Below are 22,512 nucleotides of genomic sequence, written 5' to 3'. Positions count from 1 at the left end.
CCCAGTTACATACACCAATTAGGTTAACCTATTCTATTCAGTACTTCATGAACCATCAACAGTTGTGTATGAGCTTTGAATGTATCTTCAGTGTGGTTTATATATTTATTCATTCAGTGTATTTAATAGTTAAAATGGCACCACGTCGTAAGTCCTCATATGTAAAATTATAATTGTATGTAGAAAATAGTGTCTACTTCTCAGCAGTTTCTTGTACAACACGTTTCAAACAAAAACACAACACAAGTCCAACAGTAAGTTACAAAACAAGGAAAAACAGATATTTCTTTCCAATATGCAATTGAATGTGAAGAGTGAAAAGACACTGGAAGAAATGAGGAAATTTATGCAAGATACTCCTTATGGGTATTACTTGATGAGACAACAGACAACTCAGCAAGAATGAGATGAACCTTGTTAACCTATTTTATTAAGATGCAAGGTCTTGGATACATGTAACAACAAAACTAAAACCAAATTATTCAATAGTGCCATGGCATTTCTATAGCAAAATGGTATTAGATATCTGTAAATGTGCTAATGTTTGTGAGTGATGCAGCTTTGTACGGGTATATAGTTAAAGCTGGTGAAGCATTGAAAGTTTTATGTCCCAAATTGATTCACTTCATTTGCTCAGTCCGTGCCTTTCATCAGTGTGCAGAACTTGTTCAAGCTAGCTACCCTAAAGTGAATCTCTGAATATCTTAATGTAAAGAAATACATGAACACTGGATTAAAGCCACTATATATATATTTATTTAATGAAGCCGAGCTTTCAGCCAAATTTAATTGGCCTTCATCAACGCATGTTAAGTTCTCACTGTCGGTGGCAGAACTTAACATGCCCTGGTGAAGGCCAATGCAATTTGGCATTCTGAAAAAATTATAGTATCACTACAGAGGCCTCTATGGCAAACGTTTCAGTTTTCTTCTTCAAACAGCGTCACCTAACCTAACTTAATCATACTATTTGCCTCATGAAAACACATTGCAAGTATCAGTAGAAAATGAATAATAATGCTGTAAATTTGCATGATAATACACTGAAGAAAATGGAAATTGCAACACCCAGAAGGAGTAGTGCTACATTGCTGCAATTGAACATGCAGGACGAGTGTTCGGTTGTGATTTGATGATTACACTTTCAGGTCCCTCTGACTGAAAGTTTGGACAACAATCAATACAGGATGTGCCCACCACGAGCTGCAAAATGATGAATTCGTCGAGGCATGGAGTCAGTAAGGCCCTGGATCGCTTCCTGAGAAATTGTGGCCCATGCTTGCTGCACTGCATGGGTCAGTTATTCGAGAGTTGTGGGTGGCTGAGGACAGTTGGCCAGTTGTTGACCCATCATATCCCACACATGCTCAATAGGACTGAGGTCCGGGGATCTGGCGGGTCATTCTAAGGTTTTGATGTCGTGGAGAGCTTCTCTGGAGATGCGTACAGTGTGAACCCAGGCATTGTCCTGCTGAAACATCCCATTAGCAATGTTCGCCATCATAGGGACAACCACTGGATTGAATACCCTATCAACATACTGTCGAGCAGTCATAGTGCCCTCAACAAGCACTAATTGTGATTTCACATTAAAGCCAATAGCTCCCCAGACCAAATGCTTGGTGTTGGTCCTGTGTGCCTCTCGACAATAAAATCTGGACGGCCCCTCTCCCCGATACGTCAGCGCACAGGATTTCGGCGATCACTGCAGGCAAGACAGAAGCACGATTCATCACTTAAGACGACCCTATGCCATTCGTCGACCCACGTCGATCTTTCTCGACACCAGGCCAGCCTTACACGTCGCTCTTGTGTGGTCAATGGAACACCTTCTGCAGGGACACGGGCTCGTAAGCCAGCTGCACACAGGCGATTACCAACTGTTTGTTGTGTAACGTGGGGTACCACAGCTGCTCGAATTTGCGGTGCTGTTGCATGGGGTTCCATCTGGGCCATCCGAAAGATGTGGCGATCCTCTCTCACAGTTGTCAGTTGCGCTGGGCCTGTGCCAAGTCAACGAGTGTGGGTACCTTCATTTGACCACTGCTGCCATACATGTACCGTAGATGCCTGTCGGCCAACACATGCAACGACAGTCCTTAGCGATAATCCAGCCTCACACAGCCCAATTATCCGAGCCCTCTCAAACGGCGACAGTTGTCAATAGCGTGCTCTTCTCTGTCGTCGAGGCATGTTTGACGAGGAACACTTCACTGCACAGACTGCAATTCAACTACGCTACACCATTGTCCGTATACTGGAGTTGATTCCTCCGCGACCAATCATGTGGGGAGACCTGTAGCAGCAATCCAATGGATCTGAAACTTTGATCGTTTACATATCTACATGGCATCGTTCCATATCTTGCATATCAACACAAACGACCAATGCTTTCATGGTGTTGCAATTTCCATTTTCTTAAGTGAAGCCTTTCCGAAATTTAACCCGATGCGAGAAAATAAAAAATAACTTCTGAAATCAATGATGCACTCAGCCATATCTGGAGATGTATCTCATTCGTACTTAATTGCAGTATTTAGTATTAAAATTGAGCGATCATTTACTTCAGCCCTTATTTCTAACGAGTTAACAACTGCTAATGGACACATTATTTATGCACGTATTACGAAAACATGTTCTTCTCTTTCATTTCTGATTTTCTTGACGGGACGGCAGTTGATGGATATTACTTATCGACTCCAACATCGCCTTCGAATGTCGACGAGAGAGCTCACTAGTTGACATAGCAAGGAAACGATACCGAAGATGATCAGTCACATGCAATATAATGGCTGGGTACATAAATATCGGTACCGGAAAAAGACTTGCACATTTAATTGCTCGTAATAACGGATGCATCAGTGATAGGGATCTCACTGTAACCAAAGGATAATTCACAGTTTAATGTAGGAATTTTGATGGGACAGAAAAATCCTCACGTAATGGAGTTCTCGTTACATGCTATACTCGCTATAGCAGACTTCTACTGTATGTGCATCTAATGAATTAAATATTGGATTCCTTTTTTTGTTATTTTTTATTGCACCTTTCATCCTTTCGAACCTTAGGTTTTATATTTTTCTTATATTATACAGTCAATATAAAACAACCAAAATATGAGAATCTTATAAAGGATTACAGTTAAATTGACAAGTAATGGTTTAATTCTCAGCCATGTCAAGAAGTACCATTGTTATCAATTTCTCATTTACGTTTATTTAATAAAACATACACTGCCCAACAAAAAAAAAATTGAAGCCCCTAGAAGAAATGTGTGTTTAATAGAAAACATTGTTAGCGTAAATTGTATAATATTGTGTTATAGGAAAATTTTCTTCTCTTGTTAATTTAATATTTAGTGCTTGACAATAATGTATTTTAATGTACCATTTGCCACCGAGGTAGACACCTCATTTGTAAATAAAGAGATTTTGATTTGATATGTTCAGATGCCAATGTAACTTCGTACACATACACTCCATTGGTGGGTCTGTAATTGATGATGATGATGTAAATGATAGGTGGAACAACCACCAGATTATAGTAGTGTTGTTCGTATTTAGTGTTGTTACTAGGCCTGTTAGGGTATGTGAGCATCAGATGTTGAGTGATCACTGTGAAGGTCACGGAGATGCCGCGTACTCATGTGAGACAACGTTATCAGCACCTGACAGAGTTTGAAAGGGGCCTCATTGTGGGTCTTCAATTGGCCAACTGGTCGAATCATGCAATATACAGATTTGTGAGGCATTCAGATGTTACAGTAGCCCAATGATGGACTGCATGGGAACGTAGGAGCAAGCATACTCGTCGTCAAGTTTCTGGTCGACCACGTCTGACCCCCACAAAAGAGGATTGGCGTATTGTGCACCAAGTACATCGTAACCCCTTCAAGTATGCACCTGCCATCTGAGAACAAATAATAATGGAGACTGGCCAGACTGGCAGCAGCCCATGCATAGGTTCCCGTTAACACCACAACACAAACAGCTGCGTTTGGAGTGGTACTGTGACCGAGAAGCATGGACTGCTGATGAATGGAGTCTCATTGTGTTCAACGATGAATTGCAATTCTGCACTATCCCAGATGACCATTGTCTGCGAATATGATGGCGGCCTGGGGAGAGGTCCCGTTCTTCCATTGTTTTGGAGAGGCACGGCGGTGTTATTCCTGGCATCATGATATGGAGAGCCATCAGGTATGAGGACCGGTAGTGATAGAGGGAATTTTGACGCCACAGCGATATGTCACAGACATCTTACATCCTCATGTGTTACCTCTCACATAACGGTATCATATATCATAGAAGAGAAAGGATCCACCTAATCAATACAAGTTTATTGTAAGTTCTTGTATGGTGTCATTTTTCAGCAGGACAGTGCTCGTCCACATACTGCATGTGTCTCTGTGAACTTTCTATGTGATGATGAGATACTCCTGTTGCCAGCAAGATCCCCAGATCTGTCCCATAGAACGTGTGGGACCAGCTCGGACGAGAAGTCCGTCTGAATGCCAGTATCCAGGATATCAAGGACCACTTTCAACCGTTGTGGGCCAACTTGCCTCGGAAGATGATGCAATGGCTTTATGACACCCTTCCTAACCAAATCAGTACATGCATCTAGGCCAGAGGGAGTGCAGCATCATACTGATAAGTGGGCTTATACTGCCAAGTTCTTTGTAAATTTGACTCGATTTTGTAATCAGTGAAATAACATCATGTACTCTCTCAACACATGAAGTTTCATTTCATTTCCTTCCCCCTTCTGGGTGCTTCAACTTCTTGTCAGGCAGTGTAATTGTTTTGGCCTCTTTTTAAAGTTCGTGGATTGAAATTTCTTACACCCAGTATAACCTGGAACTTCAGTGAACTTTCGAGCATTGTGCGCTGCCCCGCATTGCTGAATAACATAATTTGGATAATTCTATTGACATATGCAAATATGATCGCAAACTTTTCTGCTGTTTTTGTAATATGATTATTATCTTTGATTCGTTGATTTTACTTTTTAGAGTCGGTCAGCTACAAAAGAAGAACTTCTGCTGCTTCATTCAAAGGCTCATATTGAACAGATGGAGGAAGCAAAGAATTTGAAGCTAAAAGAGTTGAACAAACTCGAAGAAAACTTCAGATCTCTTTACTTACATCCAGCCTCCTATGACTCTGCTTGCCTTTCTGCTGGATGTTTGCTACAGGTGTGTATCTGTCAGATTAATGTTATTGCTCTTGAGCAACTTAAACAGGAGATGTTGATGAAGATGTTACATTGGAATCACACCTTCCATCTTTCCAAGGCTTAGGCTGTACTGTAACTGTACTACTACCGTCATTTAATAATCAGGACCTCAAAAGCATAAGGACAGTTGTCTTTTTTTAACCTAAAAATGATTTATACCATCACTGAATTCCTTAATTTGAGTGGTTCCCCAAGTGTTTTTCGCAGATCCCCAGGTATCCACCAACATTTACTACTTTTTTTTTTCCCTTTCCAGTTAATGTTGTCAACTCTATTCAAAAATACTTGTCTGGTGAGGAACAAGGTTGACAATTAACTAATTGTAGCAGTAAAAATATTGGTTGCTATCTGCTTGAGGTGTGTGTGTTTTTTGCAAGTTTTTTTTTTTTTTTTTTTTTCTCTTGAGACCAATAGTGAAAGTTTTTGGCGCATACCGTACTTACAAAATCTTTCACTATTGGTCTCAAGAGAAAACAATTTGCAAAAAACACACACACCGGGCGAGTTGGCCGTGCGCGTAGAGGCGCGCGGCTGTGAGCTTGCATCCGGGAGATAGTAGGTTCGAATCCCACTATCGGCAGCCCTGAAAATGGTTTTCCGTGGTTTCCCATTTTCACACCAGGCAAATGCTGGGGCTGTACCTTAATTAAGGCCACGGCCGCTTCCTTCCAACTCCTAGGCCTTTCCTATCCCATTGTCGCCATAAGACCTATCTGTGTCGGTGCGACGTAAAGCCCCTAGCAAAAAAAAAAAAAAAAAAAAAAAAAAAAAACACACACAAACCTCAAGCAGATAGTAACCAACATTTTTACAGTTACAATTAGTCAATCATCACCCTTGTTCCTCACTAGACAAGAATTTTTCAATAGAGTTGGCAACATTAACTGAAAAAAAAGTAGTGTTTTTTTAAAAACAACATGAAAGCCAGCTCATACGAAAGTCACCAGTACGGTGAAATTACATAACAATAGACAGCATAACTGTGTTGCTTGGTGGCACCTTATTATATTGTTTGCGATTATGAAACTCCACTATGAAAACTTTTTCTTCTATCGTGAGATGCATTTTCAACTTCAACCTCATAGCACAACATTCTTTGCACTACAAGGAACACATAATGCTGATACGATACGCCGACAAACGGACATGCGCATGAGAGCTGTGCGAAATCCTGCATTATGTGTTTCTTGTAGTGCAAAGAACGTTGTGCTGTAAGGTTGAAGTTGAAAATACATCTCACGATAGAAAGTTTTAATAGTGGAGTTTTATTATCGCAAACAATATAATAAGGCGGCACCAAGCAACACAGTTATGCTGTCTGTTGTTATGTAATTTCATCTTACTGGTAGTGTATTGTGTCAACGGAAGGAAGGTGTGGTTGGTCATTAACTGTTTCCACAAATGAGAATTATGCATGTGTCCTCAATCAGGTGTTGGAGTCTCCAGTATGAAGTCTTTGACGAATGTTCTTGAAATTGAATATCAACAGTTTGTTTCTTCGACAATTTTTAATGATAAAGGTGGATTTCTATACCAAATACAGGCTGGACAGCAATTGACGGAGCAAGAGATCCATGCCAGGATTGTTTGTTGTGTAAGATTTTTAGCCATGGTGTACAAGGATCCAGATTTCTTGCTCAATGTGTAGTTCTCCAATGAAAGACACATTCACTTTGATGTTTCCATCAATCATCAAACAACTCGCTTTCTTGGTTTGCAGAGACCAGACGTTATCATCTATAAACCGCTACATAGTGAGCGTATCACATTAATAAGAAATTAAAATGAAGGTCTGCGATGAAAAAAATTGAAGGGAAGTGATATTTGAACTTTAAGTATTTTTCGGTGCTGATTTCAAATTACAAGTAACTAAGTGATAAATTCTAGTCAATACATTTTGAGAAACCCCTATTCACGCTTGACCAATCCAATCCACAATTGGAATTCTAGTCATTATAAAATAAGTTAATTCAAATTTCATTGTTCATAATACGAATAGAATTCAGAATAAGGTCAACGAGATTTGGATAAGAAATGTAATTAAAGCAACGTACAAAAGAAAGCCCTCTTAAATTTACAATTATATAAATTTCATTTATTTTTGGCCCAAATGTTGTCTTTGTTTGAATGGGTTTCATTTCCAACTACATGTGGACTATAAATTGAATATTAACGATTTTATCCAAGATTCCGGTGTTGTAAAAATTCTTATGACTCAGGCGACTATAATAGCTGAAGAAACCCCAACTCACGCAGTGATAAATTCTAGTCAATATTATTGAGAAGCCCCAATTCAAGTTGTAATCAATCCAATCTGCAATTGGAGGTCTGGTCATTGTAAAAAATGTAATTCATTGTTCATAAATTCTGGCAAGTTTAATGCACTTATTGTACATACTGTACATATTGTAAACTGTGTAAATAGCATAAGACAATTGTATTTAGTATTAAGTTAGTTTACTATAAGTTCCAGTGTTTATATTTTTAATTCTTCACCTTAGGATTAATATAGGCTGAAGATGCCCATAACTAGGGCGAAACATGTCCCTAACTGGTGTGTTTCATTCATGTAGAATTTAACCACTAAAAAAATATATATATATATTTGTATTGAAAAGGTGGACACAATAATTTTAATCTTGAAAGAGTTTACTTGCTGATTTCAAAAACGGTAATGAAATAGTTGTTTTCTTTAAAAATTCAATTGTACTTGGATTCTCGTGAACATTTACCATAATTTGTTTTCAGCATTGAATTATTTCCCTCCCCGCCTGACCATTATTGTACTGTGGTGAAACCTACAGATTATCCCTCTGTGACACCTCCCCGTCGCCATCCTTCCCTCCCCGTCTCAATCTCTCTCTACCAATAGCGTCGCATGAATCCTTATCTCAGATCATCTCGGTTCACTCACCTCACAGGAACGCTCGCCAAGTAGTGTCGTGCCTGCGCTGATACAGTGGCAAGTGGAAACTTCTTCGAAGAAACAATTTTATTTAATGGTTGCTTTTCTCTGTGCGTTTCGTGAAACATGGCTTCCAGTTTGAGACATTGTGAAAGTGTGCAAGATGACTTTTGTTATATGTGTGGTGAGTATAGTGTTATTAAAAATCGCATGAGGAGCATTAGACTATGTTAGACAACTTTATCTTGGCATGAATCTTGGAGACCAGGACAAATCGTGGGCTCATCAAATTTGTGTGCAGTGTCTCGATGATCTGTACTCGTGGCTCAAAGGAAAGAAAACTGCTTTATGATTTGGAATTCTTATGATGTGGATGAAGCTGAAAAACCACTCCAATGATTGTTACCTTTGTTCCTGTCATGTCCGTGGGTATAACTGCAGAAATCAAAAGCTTATCTCTTATCCTGATAACATTTCATCGGCCATACGCCCTGTTCCTCATGGACCTGATGTTCCAGTGCCTTTGCCTCCAACTGAATTGCCAGTCATCTCTTCAGAGTTTTCAGATTCAGAACATCCTGAAGTTCATGGCTTCGATACCGAATATTGGCCCTCTGAAGTGATTCACCCCAGCCCTTCTGTCAGGTCGAACTTAATGATCTGACTAGAGATCTGGGCTGTTCAAAAGAGGCAGCTGAATTGTTGCGCTCCAGATTAAGGCTGCTCGTCCACTGGAAGCGACTACGCGCGATTACGAAATCAAGCGACTACGTGCGCAATAGCGCGACTGATCCCAAAGCGAAGATTGTAATGGAACCGCGTCCACTGCAAGCGATCTCGAGCGGCCGACTCACGCGATTATAGGCGATAACAGGCGACAAGCGATGGATCCCACTCGAATGGGATTTGCCGCGTGTAGTCGCCTGTACTCCACGGTTCTTGCAAGCATCTGGCTGTCTGCCGTCGTCATGTGCAACATTATTTTTATCATTACTACATTTGTCATGGATGTAGATAGTGAAAAGTTGATAAGTACGGTTTGTGAAAGAACACCACTATGGAATATGAAAGATAAACGCTATCATTCTCGAGATATACAACGCAAACTATGGTCGAAGGTTGCAGAGGAAGTGGGCGTTGATAATGGTAAGTACTCTAATTTATTTATTTATTTATTTATTTATTTATTTAATTAATTAATTAATTAATTAATTAATTAATTAATTAATTAATTAATTAATATGCTGAACTGAGTAGCTCAGACTGTAGAGCGCTGGCCTTCTGAGTCCAACTTGACAGGTTCGATCCTGGCTCATTCCTGTGGTATTTCAAGCAGTGGCAGTTCGTGACATTTTACTCTGGCAGGGCTGTGTTGCCATCTATTTCCCCTCCCCAATCGGTCCAGTTTTCACTGACCAACACCACGATACTTTTATATGAATAATAATAACAACAATAATCCGATGACACCGGCTGAATATAAATCTGCTTTCACTACATTAATTAATTAATTAATTAATTAGGTACACTACAATGGCATTTATGAACACACAGTAATGAACAGGCTAACAGCTAATGCAATTCCGACTATTATAGCACTGCATTGTTTCGCTGATCACAATCACAACTGATAATAACAACATTCTTGAAAACAAATAAACAGTGCACTCCCTAACTTCTATCTCCTTGCTCAAATTTCAAAGCATGGCCACGTATTTAACAATTTGACCACCTTACAAATAGTGCCGTCACGTTACGGTTATGTTTTGAACTTTTATTTTAGCTTCTTTATAGAAGTGAATTGATTAAATAGTCAGTGTAATGGAATTCATTGTTTTGTAAAATGTTTTGGAATGAACCTCTAACAACAATTAATATAAGACGTGGGGAAAAAAGCCTAGGTACATTTTAAAGTGTAATCATTTACAGAGTGAAATAACGTTAAATGTTTCTAAAAGGCGGCGGAGTGGCGCCCGAAAATCCTTCATGCACGAACCGCCACTGATTTCAAGGTGCTCAAATACGTCAGCCTCGTGTTGGTAGATTTACTGGCACATAAAAGAACTCGTGCAGGACAAATTCCTGTACATCGGCGTCTCCAAAAACCATAAAAATGTAGTTTAGCGGTACATAAAACAAATAACTTTATCATTATATTATTTTTATAATTTCAATACGGGAACATATCCAGTTTCTGTTGTAATATAAAATGAAATGAAAAAGAAATTAAAAAAGCAAATTTAAGTAGTAACAGTACCTAAACATTTTCAATTATTCGGTTTGTGTTCACAAAAGTATGCTACAAATTTGTCTGATCACATCAGCAGTGGTAACACTTCTATTTTCGCCTAGTGAAGCAAATCTGGTGGGTGCACCACTGGTTTCCGATTGCGACTGTTGATGTAATACTGTCACAGCTTGTTGTTCACCTTCTTTATCGATGACAATATTATGCAGCAAGCATATACACTTAACAATCGCATCGACGAAATCGGGCTCAACCTCAATACATTTCTGCAGTATTCGCCACTTGGTGCTGATAATACCATATGCACACTCTATAACTTGTCGTGCTTTGCAAAGACGTCTATTAAAAACTCCTTGTGATGGCCCTAGTTGTGATGCTGGAAATGGTCTCATCAAGTACGTTTTCAGTGGATACGCTTCATCCGCCAAAAGAACATGTGGAACTTTAATATTCGTTCCAGGAAGTGGAGCAAGCTGTTGATTGCGTAGCTCACCTCTTTCAAGTTCCATAAAGTTTGGAATTGGAAAAAGTACCACCGTCACTCTCTTTACCGTATGCGCTCACGTGAATAGTAATGAATTTGTAATCGGGCCCAGCAATGCCTTGTAACACAATGGAGAAGTACTGTTTGTAATTTCTGTACATGCTGCCGGCAATTATTTGGATTTCGTATGCGGACGTGTTTCCCATCGATGCAGCCAACACAGTTCGGGAATTTCCACTTACTCCAAAACCGTTCCACCGTGGATTTCAGTTGGTCATCTGTAGGGGGGAATGGCATATGTGCAGCAACTAACTGTTCCCAAATCACCTTACATGTTTCTGCCCACCGTTACATCTGAGATTCTAAATGAATAACCCAACGTCTTGAATGAAGATCTGTTGCCAAGTACCTGTAACAAAAAATAAATAAATATACTTTATATAAAAATATAACAACATATTTACCTGATTAATAATTTATTTTTTATGTAAAAATTAAGGCCACATATCCTTCTCTTACATCTAACCAGACTAAGATAAGGCTACCTAAATTTATAGAAACTATAACAAAATTATTCATAGTTATTATACCATTGAAATAGTGTATACATAATTAGTAGTAAATAACTAACATACATAGGATAAAACATACAAATTAATGCAGTTATTGGTGTTTGTAGTTCTTGTCTTATGGCAATCCCTGAATGGGAAAAGCATATTGTTTGTTATCAACGAGTAAAAATAAATAAATAAATAAATGGTCCATTTAAACAGACGGAGGTTGCCCAGTTGTACTTCCCATGAAAACATTACTCATCACTATTCCATTTAAACCTGTTCTACTATAAAAATAGTGATTACATGTCAATAATGGAAAATAATCAAGAATTGAATGAAAATTGTATTTATCTGTTTATTAGCGCATTGACCAAAAATGGTCCTGTTTCTCTTTGTTTTAGTGGCAGAGTTAAAGAAGAAATGGAAGGGGCTCCGTGATACATTTCGGCGAGAGTACAGAAAGGCCTACAAGTCTGGAGATGAAGCACCGGAAGATCGTTCCTCTTCTTGGCCGTTCTTCAATCAAATGTTGTTCCTGCGCGATATACTGGAACAAAGAGATCTCAAAGGAAACATTGTATCACCACAACAAGTGGCTTCGCCTGGGAAAAATGACACCCTCAAAGATGTAGACGATTTTGCTTCACCGTTTCTTGAAGAAGAAGACGATCAAACACCTACTTCACAAGAAACAAACGCAAGTGGAATTGATCCGGGGCAGCGTAGCTTATCTGCTGAACAACCAAAACCGGGGCCTTCCACAGCCAACATCAAACAGCGGAAGCGCAGGAAAACGAATTATAAGAAACTTGATGACAATGACGAGAATTTCCTTGAAATAGAGAGAGCGAAATTACAGTTACTTGTTGAAAGTAAAGCCGTAAAGCCGTTAAGGACGACAGCGATTACCAATTTTTGGTAAGCCTCCTTCCATATATGAAGAAGATTCATGAGAATCGCAAACTCACTGTGAGAAATGAACTCCAGCAAGTTTTTATAGATGAGGATGAATTACGTAACACTTCTCTGCACACGCCGTCTCCGCAAACATACACACCATCCCCGTCGTCCTGGACCATTGAACCAATACCCGAAACAAGCTCACATAACGACACTCTCCAAGCGGGATCCGGCTCCATAGATGTGGGCTTACGACAATTGTTTGGCAACTTTTCCGGTGCATCATAACAGACTTTGTGTTAAAGTGTTTAAAGTGATATGTGTTGTGGAGGTACAACAAACTAAAAAGAGAGTATGATTGAAAACAACAGAGACTTTTCAAATTATATTTAAAGGTTTCATATTTCTGTTTAACCCTTTTTACTTTTTTCTTATAGATTGTGTGCTTTTTCTCTCGTTTTTGTATGTTACACTGATAAATTAAATTGCATACTTAATTCGATATTTGATTCTTTAATAAATATAAATAAAATAAAAAATAAAAAGCAAAAATAAATATAAAATAAATATCAACACTTTTTAATAACAATTCATATCACTTACCTTAGAGTCACAGTTAAACGTTCCTGAGGTGTTATTGTCTCCCTGAAGTTTGACGTTTTGGCTATTTTGGGCTCTATTGCATTCAAAATATAGTGAAACGTTTCTGGACGCATCCGATAATAATCAAAGAACTTCTGAGGGTCTTTGTCCAAATCATTGTGCAGATGATGGAATTCTCCCATTGGCTTCCTTTTAGCTAGTATTGGGTTTACCCAGCACCGATGTCTTCTTTTGCGATTTTTCCTCCGACGCCTCGTCACGTAGGGACTCTCCAGAATGTAAACTAAATCATCATCATCCATCTCACAGACTATTTAATACGTTTAATAACTTGACAAACGGAAACACACACAGACCTATACGGAGTACAAATGCCAACTGACAGCCGCGCGTAGTCGCCTCTAGTGGACGACCCCAGTCACGTGTAGTCGCTTGATCAAAATCGCCTGTAGTCGCCTCATCACGTAATCGCGCGTAGTCGCTTCCAGTGGACGAGCAGCCTAAAGGAGAAAACTTATTGGCCAAAGGAACATCTTTTTATTGGTATAGGAATCGAGAAAAGAGGAAGAGGAGAAACTGTTCTGTTATTCTAATGTTCCTGGATTGATAAACAAATGTAATATCACCTACGATAAAGATTAGTGGAGGCTGTTATTAGATTCTTTGAAAAGGGGCCTGAAAGCTGTCCTCCTTCATAATGGAAGCCAGTATGTGTCTGTACCAGGTGGACACTCAGTGCATTTAGAAGAATGCTATGAAAACCTGGCTCTCATCCTCAACAAAATGAAATATGCCAACCATGGTTGGACTATCTGTGGTGATTTGAAAGTAATCTCCATGCTCCTTGGTCACAAAGACGGATATACAAAGTACCCATGTTTCATTTATGAGTGGGACAGCCGCGATGGGTTTGAAAAGAATGGCCGAAAACACCAAATCTTGAACCGGGCACCAAGAATGTGATTTGGAAAAGCTTAGTTGAGCCAAAAAAAGTTTTGTTACCCCCTCTGCATATCAGATTAGGTGTAATGAAACAGTTTGTTAAGGCTATTCCAAAAGATGGCGATTGTTTCAAATATCTGTGCAACAAGTTTCCTGGTTTATCTGAAGCCAAGTTAAAAGAGGGAATCTTTGTAGGTCCCAATATCTGCAACCTTATGAAGGATAAAGAATTTGAGACTAGCTTGACAAAGGAAAAAAAAAGCTTTGGTTGCTTTCAGAGATGTTATTAGTAAATTTCTGGGTAATTACAAGGATACTGACAATAAAGCAATTGTAGTGAATATGCTGGACAAATTTCAAATGTTGGATTCCTCCATGAGTTTCAAAATACATTTCCTTCACTCACTTGTGGACTTCTTCCCTGAAAATTTCGGAGCAGTCAGCAAAGAACAGGTTGAAAGGTTCCACCAAGACATCAAAGATGTGGAGCGCAAATATCAAGGAAGGTGGGATAAGAAGATGCTCACCGACTACTGTTGGATGAAAACACGAGATTAGTCTGGGATTGAACATAATAGAAGAATGTCAAAAAGAAGTTTCGAAGGAAAAAGAATATGTACGTAAACAGAAACTTTGTTTTGGTTTTTGCTCAGTTTAAAATTTGTTTCAAACTTTCATGTAAACATACGAGGTGTGTTCAAAAAAAGACCAAACTGTGGCTAGAAAAACTTTATTATGTAGCTTACATCATTTCACAGACTTTCCCCTTCAAAATAGTCCCCTGCACTATCAACAGCGTGTTGCCAACGTTTCTTCCACTTTTGGAATGCTTCCTGGAATGCACTTTCTTTGATGGCGCGAAGTTGCCTCGTCGCATTCTCCTTATGTCCTTTCAAGGTGGTTTTCAATTTGGGGAATAAGAAAAAGTCTGCTGGGACCAAGTCGGGAGAATAGGGCGGATGGGGCACAACAGGAATTTGGTGTTTTGCGGACCGAGAGAGAGGCATGTGCTGGCGCATTGTCATGGTGCAACATCCAGGATTTGTTTTCCCACAGTTCAGGCCTCTTCCTGCGCATAGCATCTCTCAAATGCCTTAAAACATTCTGGTACAGTTCTTTGTTCACTGTCTGGCCTCGGGGTACAAACTCGTGAAGGACAATGCCTTTCCAATCAAAAAACACAATCAGCATCACCTTGATGTTTGAACGACTCATTCGTGCTTTTTTCGGTCGAGGAGAACCTTTCCCCACCCACTGTGATGATTGGTCTCATCTCCAGTGTTTCCACAAACGTTTTCCCAACTCTGAAGCAGAACTTCACGCACACGCGTTGTTCCTCAAGCTGTTTCATTATAGAATTCGACGAACATGTGACACACGCAATCACTTCAGAGGCTCTAACTCAACTGATAATGCAGGCAATGGAATGCGGAAAGCAGCGGTCTGTTGTCAGAAGTTGCCGCTAGGCGCCGCCACAGTCACAACTCGCTCAATGTTGCGGTTTGCGCGCAATTTACAAAGTTCGGTCTTTTTTTGAACACACCTCGCATATAATATGTGTTGTTTTTGGTCGGTCATCTATTTTATGTACCTAAATTTAAAAAAATTTAAATAGTATATTGGTGATTTTCTTCTAGAAATTGCACCATAATTTGATGTAAAGATTTTAAACTCAAGGGAACTTTTTTTTTGCTCTTGATTTTAGCAAAAGTATCAATATCGATTTTACAAAAAAACGTGATGTGATTGAAAAAATGGAGGTCATTTTCGAAATAAGCACACCAAATAACAGAAATTGGTGAAAACTTCTCTTGTATTTTTCAAAAACAGAAGAAGTGAGCATGGTAACATCCTTCTGCTGGAAACAGATTATAGGAACCTGGTGAAGTCAGATCAAGGCATCAGAGAAGAAATGAAGAACTACTTCAATACTTTATAAATGGAGAAATTCTTCAAAATGATATCACTGAAGACTGCAGTTTAAGCATGACGAATATAAGAACCAAGTGTGATGACTCATCGAGTTCAGGCGCGCCCCGCCAGGCAGCGCTAGAGTTTGTTGGCTCCACAATACCTATCAGCTGTTCTTAGGAATGGTGACACAGGAAACGTATTACTCCGTAACTGATAAGTATATACACTGTCTTTTATTTAAAAAATGAGAGATTACAATTAAAATGCCACGGCAGAGAACAATGGAAAAATATCACACACGGAAATAAGAGCTACGACTTTCATCACATGTTGCGAAAAGCACAAGTTACTCGAGTGTATATATACATATACATAGCATATTAAAAAGCACCCATGAACTATTTAAAGGTAATACTCTACTTACCATCTCAGTTTGTCGGTTACTGGACTTTCGAAAGCTTGCGTGAAGATTTGGCGGATGTTCGAGATTGTAAATCTCGCCGGATTTCTTTCACTCTGAAGAAAAATCTGCATTTCAGATAATGATAAACAAGTCTGGGGATTATATCCATAATATGTTGAAGACAACAGCCAGCACCTGAAGGATCAACTGAAATTTTGTCTATAGAATCGATACAATCAAAAAATATTTCGCTCCACATCGATTTTGAGTTCAGTTTTTCACTAATTACTTTCTCGGCCTGGAAAAGAATGTCACATATACTTTTGGAAGGGCGTGTTAAAAACACTTCATTATTGCTTGAACCGTAGTCTTTTATTTCGGAGAGAACTGAAAATGTACTATGATTATTATCACGTAGAGAATGGGCACAGGACGAACACTTAATAAATTTAGAAGAGTGCTTAACAACGTACCCAGCCAAATGGTACACTAAACACTTCTCAATCGAAGAGTTTCGAACTGCGCTATCAAATTCAGGTGGTGAAAAGAATTTTATACCATTAACTATTCTACCATAGCCTGACTTACAGCCAGGCACAAAACAGTACGGCATGTTGAACTATTAATTTAATCAGACCACTAACACACGTGCTTTAAGTGCACAACACACAATGAACTGAGTTTAGGAACTGAAAGCAAAGGAAATTCAACTTGTTGACTTGAAATATCTCGCACAACAACATCTCCCGCACTTTCCAACACATGGTTTGTCGGTCTACTGAAGCACGTGTTGGATTCCGACGTTTGCAGTGCTCCCAGTGGCGGGTCCACAAACTACCACGCTATAACAGTTGAGTAATCACACTTGGTTCTTATATTCGTCATGGTTTAAGTGCAAGTGATGGAGCACAACACCAGCTAACATGGCTAAAAGTAGAGTCTCAGCTGAAGAACGTGAGAAATGGTAAGTCCCCATGGTTTGATGACCTGCTGCTGACATGATAAAGACAGCTAGAGTACAAGGCATACAGTGGCTGTATAGAGTACTCTCTGTCATCTGGCAAGAGAACAGGATACCAGACGACTGGATGAAAGGTATCATTATCCCCCTGTATAAAAAGGGAGACAGGAAGAAATGCGGAAATATAGGGGTATAACACTACTTTCTCACTCTCCTAAACTTCTGGAGAAGATAATTGAAGAAAGAATCAGGAATATAGTTGAACTGTTATTTGAGGAGGAGCAACACGGGTTCAGGAAGTGTAGCCCTTAGCGCATACACATGATGATAATAATAATAAAGAAAATAGAAAAATATAGAATCATCATTATCATTTTACAGTTTCAGTTTCCCGGGTGCTGTTGGCGAGCCTCTTCAATTCTGTGTTATTGAGATACATTCTGTTGTTAATGACTTCCTCCAGTGTTATTCCCCAATCTGCAATGTCCATCTTTACGATGTCCATCCAGTGGGTTCTTAGTCTTCCCACCATCCGTTTCCCTGCCACATGTCGCTCCAAGTTAACATATGCTGTCCTTGTTGCTCCATCCTCATTACATGCCTAAATCACCTCAGTCTGGACATGCTGATCTAACAATGATGTAACAATCCCAGCTTCCTTCCTAACCACATCATTCCTCAACTTGTCCAGTTTGGTTTTTTGAATTGTGAACCTAAGGAACTTCATCTCGGATGCCTGCAACCTTGATGAGTCTTTCTTAGTGAGGGTGCAGGTTTCAATACCAAAGGTTAAGATTGGTATGAAGTACTGATTGAACATCACCAGCTTTGATTTTGTTGGTACTTTGGGATCCCAGAGGAGTGTTCGTACTTGCTGGTAAAAATGAGAGCTCTTCTGCACTCTATTTGCCACCTTGTTTGTGGCTAGTGTATCTTGAGATATTACACTGCCGAGGTATGTAAAGCTTTCCACACTTTCTAATGGATGGTTTCCTAGCATGATGTTCGCTGGTCGTCCCTCTCTGTTTATTGCCATCACTACTGTTTTGAGTTTGCTTATCTTGAGATTGAACTCCTGGAACTTAACCTTCCATTCATTGAGTCTCGACTGTACTTGTTCCTCAGTTTCTCCCCAGATCATAACATCATCAGCAAAGGCCATTGCATTTAGTTCACCAGAGGTTTTCTTGATGTTCTTCATTATGTCATCCATGATTGTGACAAACAATAATGGGGATAGTGCACTGCCTTGCTGGACTCCACTTTCGGTCTTAAACCAGGGTGAATGTCCGTCGCCCAATCGCACACAGCTGGTACATTTGTCATATGGCATTTGAACTTTCCTCACCAGTCCCTCTGGCACATTCCTTTTTCTCAGGCATTCCCATATCTCCTCTCTTGCAATGCTGCCACATGCCTTCTCAGTGTTGAGGAAAATCATAAACAGATCTTTGCCTTTTTTCCCAATATTTTTCCTAACATATGGACACTGAAGATTAGTTCTGTTGTGGACCTGTTAGGCCTGAAGCCATACTGTTCCTCTTCAAACTGTGGCTCTAAGATGACTTGCAATGTGCTCTCTGAGATTTTCTCAAAAATCTTAAGCCCATAAGAAAGGAGCGTTATTCCTCGGTAGTTGGAGCATTTTTGGCGATTTCCTTTCTCATACAGGGGGATAATGACACCCTTGCTCCAATAAGTAGGTGTCTTGCCATCTTTCCAAACTGCATTGAGCACTCTGTGTAGCCACTGTAAACCCCTGGACTCCTGTTGCTTTAATCATATCTGTGCTGACTTCATCGATTTCTGGGCTGAAGATGCTTACAAAGCCTAAGCGAAACATGTCCCATTTTAACATGTATGTAGTATTTGTATCTTAGACTTAGAGATTGTAAAGTATTGGAATGGTGGTTTTTAAATAAATTTGTTTGAAACTTTTACATTCTATACTCCAATGCTGCTATCATAATGAGACTCATAACATGTAATATAACAGCCAACCAGGCAAATATGAAAAACAGATATCTTAATCTTAAAGTCAAGGTCCACAAAATTTCTAGGGATATTTTTTTTTAAAAGAATGCTTGAAGCTTGGATTAATTCCAAAGTTTTTAAGATGCTTACAAAGGAAAAACATTTCTTCTCATAATTTACAAAATACCCAGAAGAAAGTTAATGATATTTGGTTGAGAAATGAGGTCAAATTACATTACAAAAAGAAATCACTTCTGAATCTACAACTTAACAGAACACATTTGGAAACTTCAAGTATGCCCCCCTTAGAATGGGATTCTTTTACCAAATTTGTTAATGACAAAGTATCAGTTATAATAAATAAAAAACAAGAAACCCTGGCTAAGAAATTGGAACTTCTAAAGGACACACAATTAACCAACTCATCTAAAACAACCAAGTCACATTCGCCTCATTTAAACGATATTCCTATGACAGTTAATTTGTCTAACACTAGTTTTTTGGACAGTGAAATGGCTCTCCTAAATAAAGGGTTGAAATTCAATTGGCCTAATCCTAATAATACGGACGATTTAATCACTACAATTGCCGAAATTGAGTCCAATATTTCAAAACTTCCCGTTGATAAACAAAATGACATCAAATACGGAATAAAAAAGAAACTCCCTTCTTTAGCAAATGAACTAAGATCCAAGTCCGATCTGATTCTCGAGAAACAGATACGCGAGATAAAGAGTAAAATTAAGAATAATAATATAATCGTTACGAAAGCAGACAAAGGTTCCACAACCGTGTTGCTTAATAAAGATGACTGCATCAAAAAAACTGAAGACTTCTTTTCTGCTAACACATATACCATAATAAATAAAGACCCAATCCCTAGGATCCAACGAGATTTAAAGAATTTGTTGAAAAATTCGTCCTTTCTTTTACAAGAACACAAATGTCACAAGCTTATTTTAATGAATCCCAAACTACCAACGGCCAAAGCCTTACCAAAAATTCATAAAAACGAAGTATCCGTACGCACTATCATAAACTGCAGAAACAACCCCACCTACAGTATCTCTGAATTCTTACACAGTTTCTTAAGTAAACACTTTAAATTTAATAACCTCACCTACGTCAAAAATTCCATCGATTTTTGCGAAATACTCTCTAAATTTTAATTACAACACAATCATATAATGGTTTCATATGACATTGTCAATATGTATTCGAATATACCTATAAACGAAACTATCAACATCACTAAAACTAATCTTTCAAAACAGAATAAGTTAAGTAAATTTGAAATAGAAGAATTCATCAATGTACTGAAATTTGTTCTAAACAATAACTTTTTCACTTTTAACGTCAAAATCTACCATCAAAAGGGCCTCGCAATGGGTGACCCAATTTTGGGTATTCTTGCCAATATTTTCACGGACAACCTAGAAACGAATAAGATAATTAACAGAATCAATGGTCTTCAATTGTGGCTGAGATTTGTAGACGACACATTCGCTATCATTGACAAACATCAAAATAACAGTGATAATATATTAAAGTACCTCAATGACCTTGACAATAATATCAAATTCACTAAAAAAGACGAATCCAATAATTCTCTGAATTTCTTGGATTTAAATTTAACAAGGGCTAAGGATAAATTTATATTCCAAATTTACGGGAAATCTTCGTACGCTCCATTGACTATAAAGAATGATTCTTTACATCCACATTCTCATAAGCAGGCGACTTTTCACAGTTTAATTCACAGGGCTCTAAAAATCCCCCTGTCTAATGCTAACAGAAAGAAAGAATTTGGTTACATTAAAGATCTAGCTGAACTCAATGGCTACAAACCAGATATGGTCAGTAAAATTATAGGTAAAATCAAACTAAAAGCCGCTTCAAAATTAACTCCCGAAAAAACAAATTTTGCTGCTTTTACCTTTACTGACCCGGCTATATACCGTATAACCAATCCGCTAAAGAAATATGACGTCAAAATCGCGTATAAAACTTGTAACATGAATCGCTATGTATTTTTTAACTCCAATACCATAAATTCAATACACAATAAATTTTCGAATTCCAGAATTTATAGACTCAAGCATGCCCATTGTAACTTTATGTACATAGGACAAACCGGACCCGGTTTCAAAACTATATATTTGGAACATTACAGTGCTTCAAAACATAGAAAATATTCCGCCATGAGCAATCATATGAAGGATACCGGCCATAACTTTACCACGATTGAACAAGACCTTCATATTATAAAACACATCAACAAGAGTAAACTGATGACCAAGTTTGAAAACGCTTACATTTTTCTAGACCAGCATTATAACATTATTAGTAGTCTAAACGATGTTCTTGACACAAATCCCTAAATTACTCACAGTCTTCAATATAAATACAAATAATTTCATAAAAATATTTAATTATAAACACGTCAGCAATTTCCATAACGCAATAGTAGCCACTCCCAAGTCACGATTCACGCCACACCCCCTCCACCTACTCCTAATGTCCTCAGTGCTCCGCCTACCTCCCCTCTCCTGACTCATTCTCCGCCTTCACAGACACACCCCTACAATACACGTAGCACTAGAATAACAACTGCCAGATCGTCTCAAACAACCAACAAGACTAGTCACCTCTCTGTCAACACTAGGGGTAAGCGTTGTTAAACTTCCACTCATTAATAGAATGTTCTCTATGCTTCAAAACTTACATTTATTTTCTTACACATTTCAGTTTTCAACACACACTACATTGCGAATTCTCCCACATCTAAGGCTTTATTGAATACCCTATTTGTTGAATCTACGCTAGACAGCTTGCGACTACAATCTATTACAAAGATTATTCTAGAAGGAGACACAACACTTCTATACTGATGCTTCAAGCGCCTTTTGACCTTATTACGCAACCACTTGGAGTCAACAACTCTACTGTATTCTACATACCTGATTCTCAGTCAACAACGCTCGAAGATTTATTTTTCGACATTTTTAATTAATCCAATCCAAATGTATGTCAGATCATTATGACTGTCTTGTTCTACAAATAACTAACGTGTACTTTTTTAGATGAACACTAGTATTCATTCCATGTACATATAATACTATGACAAGTTCATTATTGAATTTTATTTGCATTTAAGTATTGCTTTTTCCACAAACTACATTTTATGACTGTTTTATCTTGTTTAATTATACTTTAATGAGAAACCCAGTTCAGGGCCCTGACTTAGCTTTAGATTAAGTATGGCTGAAGATGCTTACAAAGCCTAAGCGAAACATGTCCCATTTTAACATGTATGTAGTATTTGTATCTTAGACTTAGAGATTGTAAAGTATTGGAATGGTGGTTTTCAAATAAATTTGTTT

At 38.5% G+C, this 22,512-nt stretch overlaps 1 protein-coding gene across 8 annotated transcripts in view; it reads left to right on the top strand.

The window, feature by feature from the left end:
- The window catches only part of HDAC6 (histone deacetylase 6), a 458,923-nt gene that overhangs the window by 233,980 nt on the left and 202,431 nt on the right, over positions 1-22,512 (top strand). For all 8 annotated transcript variants that reach the window (XM_067152102.2, XM_067152103.2, XM_067152104.2 and 5 more), the window contains one exon: positions 5,015-5,197. In XM_067152102.2, coding sequence (XP_067008203.1) covers positions 5,015-5,197 — 183 coding nt within the window. The remainder of the gene's footprint in view (positions 1-5,014; positions 5,198-22,512) is intronic.

This window comes from Anabrus simplex, chromosome 8 (genome assembly GCF_040414725.1).
Source record: "Anabrus simplex isolate iqAnaSimp1 chromosome 8, ASM4041472v1, whole genome shotgun sequence".
Classification (NCBI taxonomy): domain Eukaryota; kingdom Metazoa; phylum Arthropoda; class Insecta; order Orthoptera; family Tettigoniidae; genus Anabrus; species Anabrus simplex.
The sequence above is the reverse complement of the archived record's forward strand: the minus strand, read 5'-3'. Positions and strand labels throughout refer to the sequence as shown.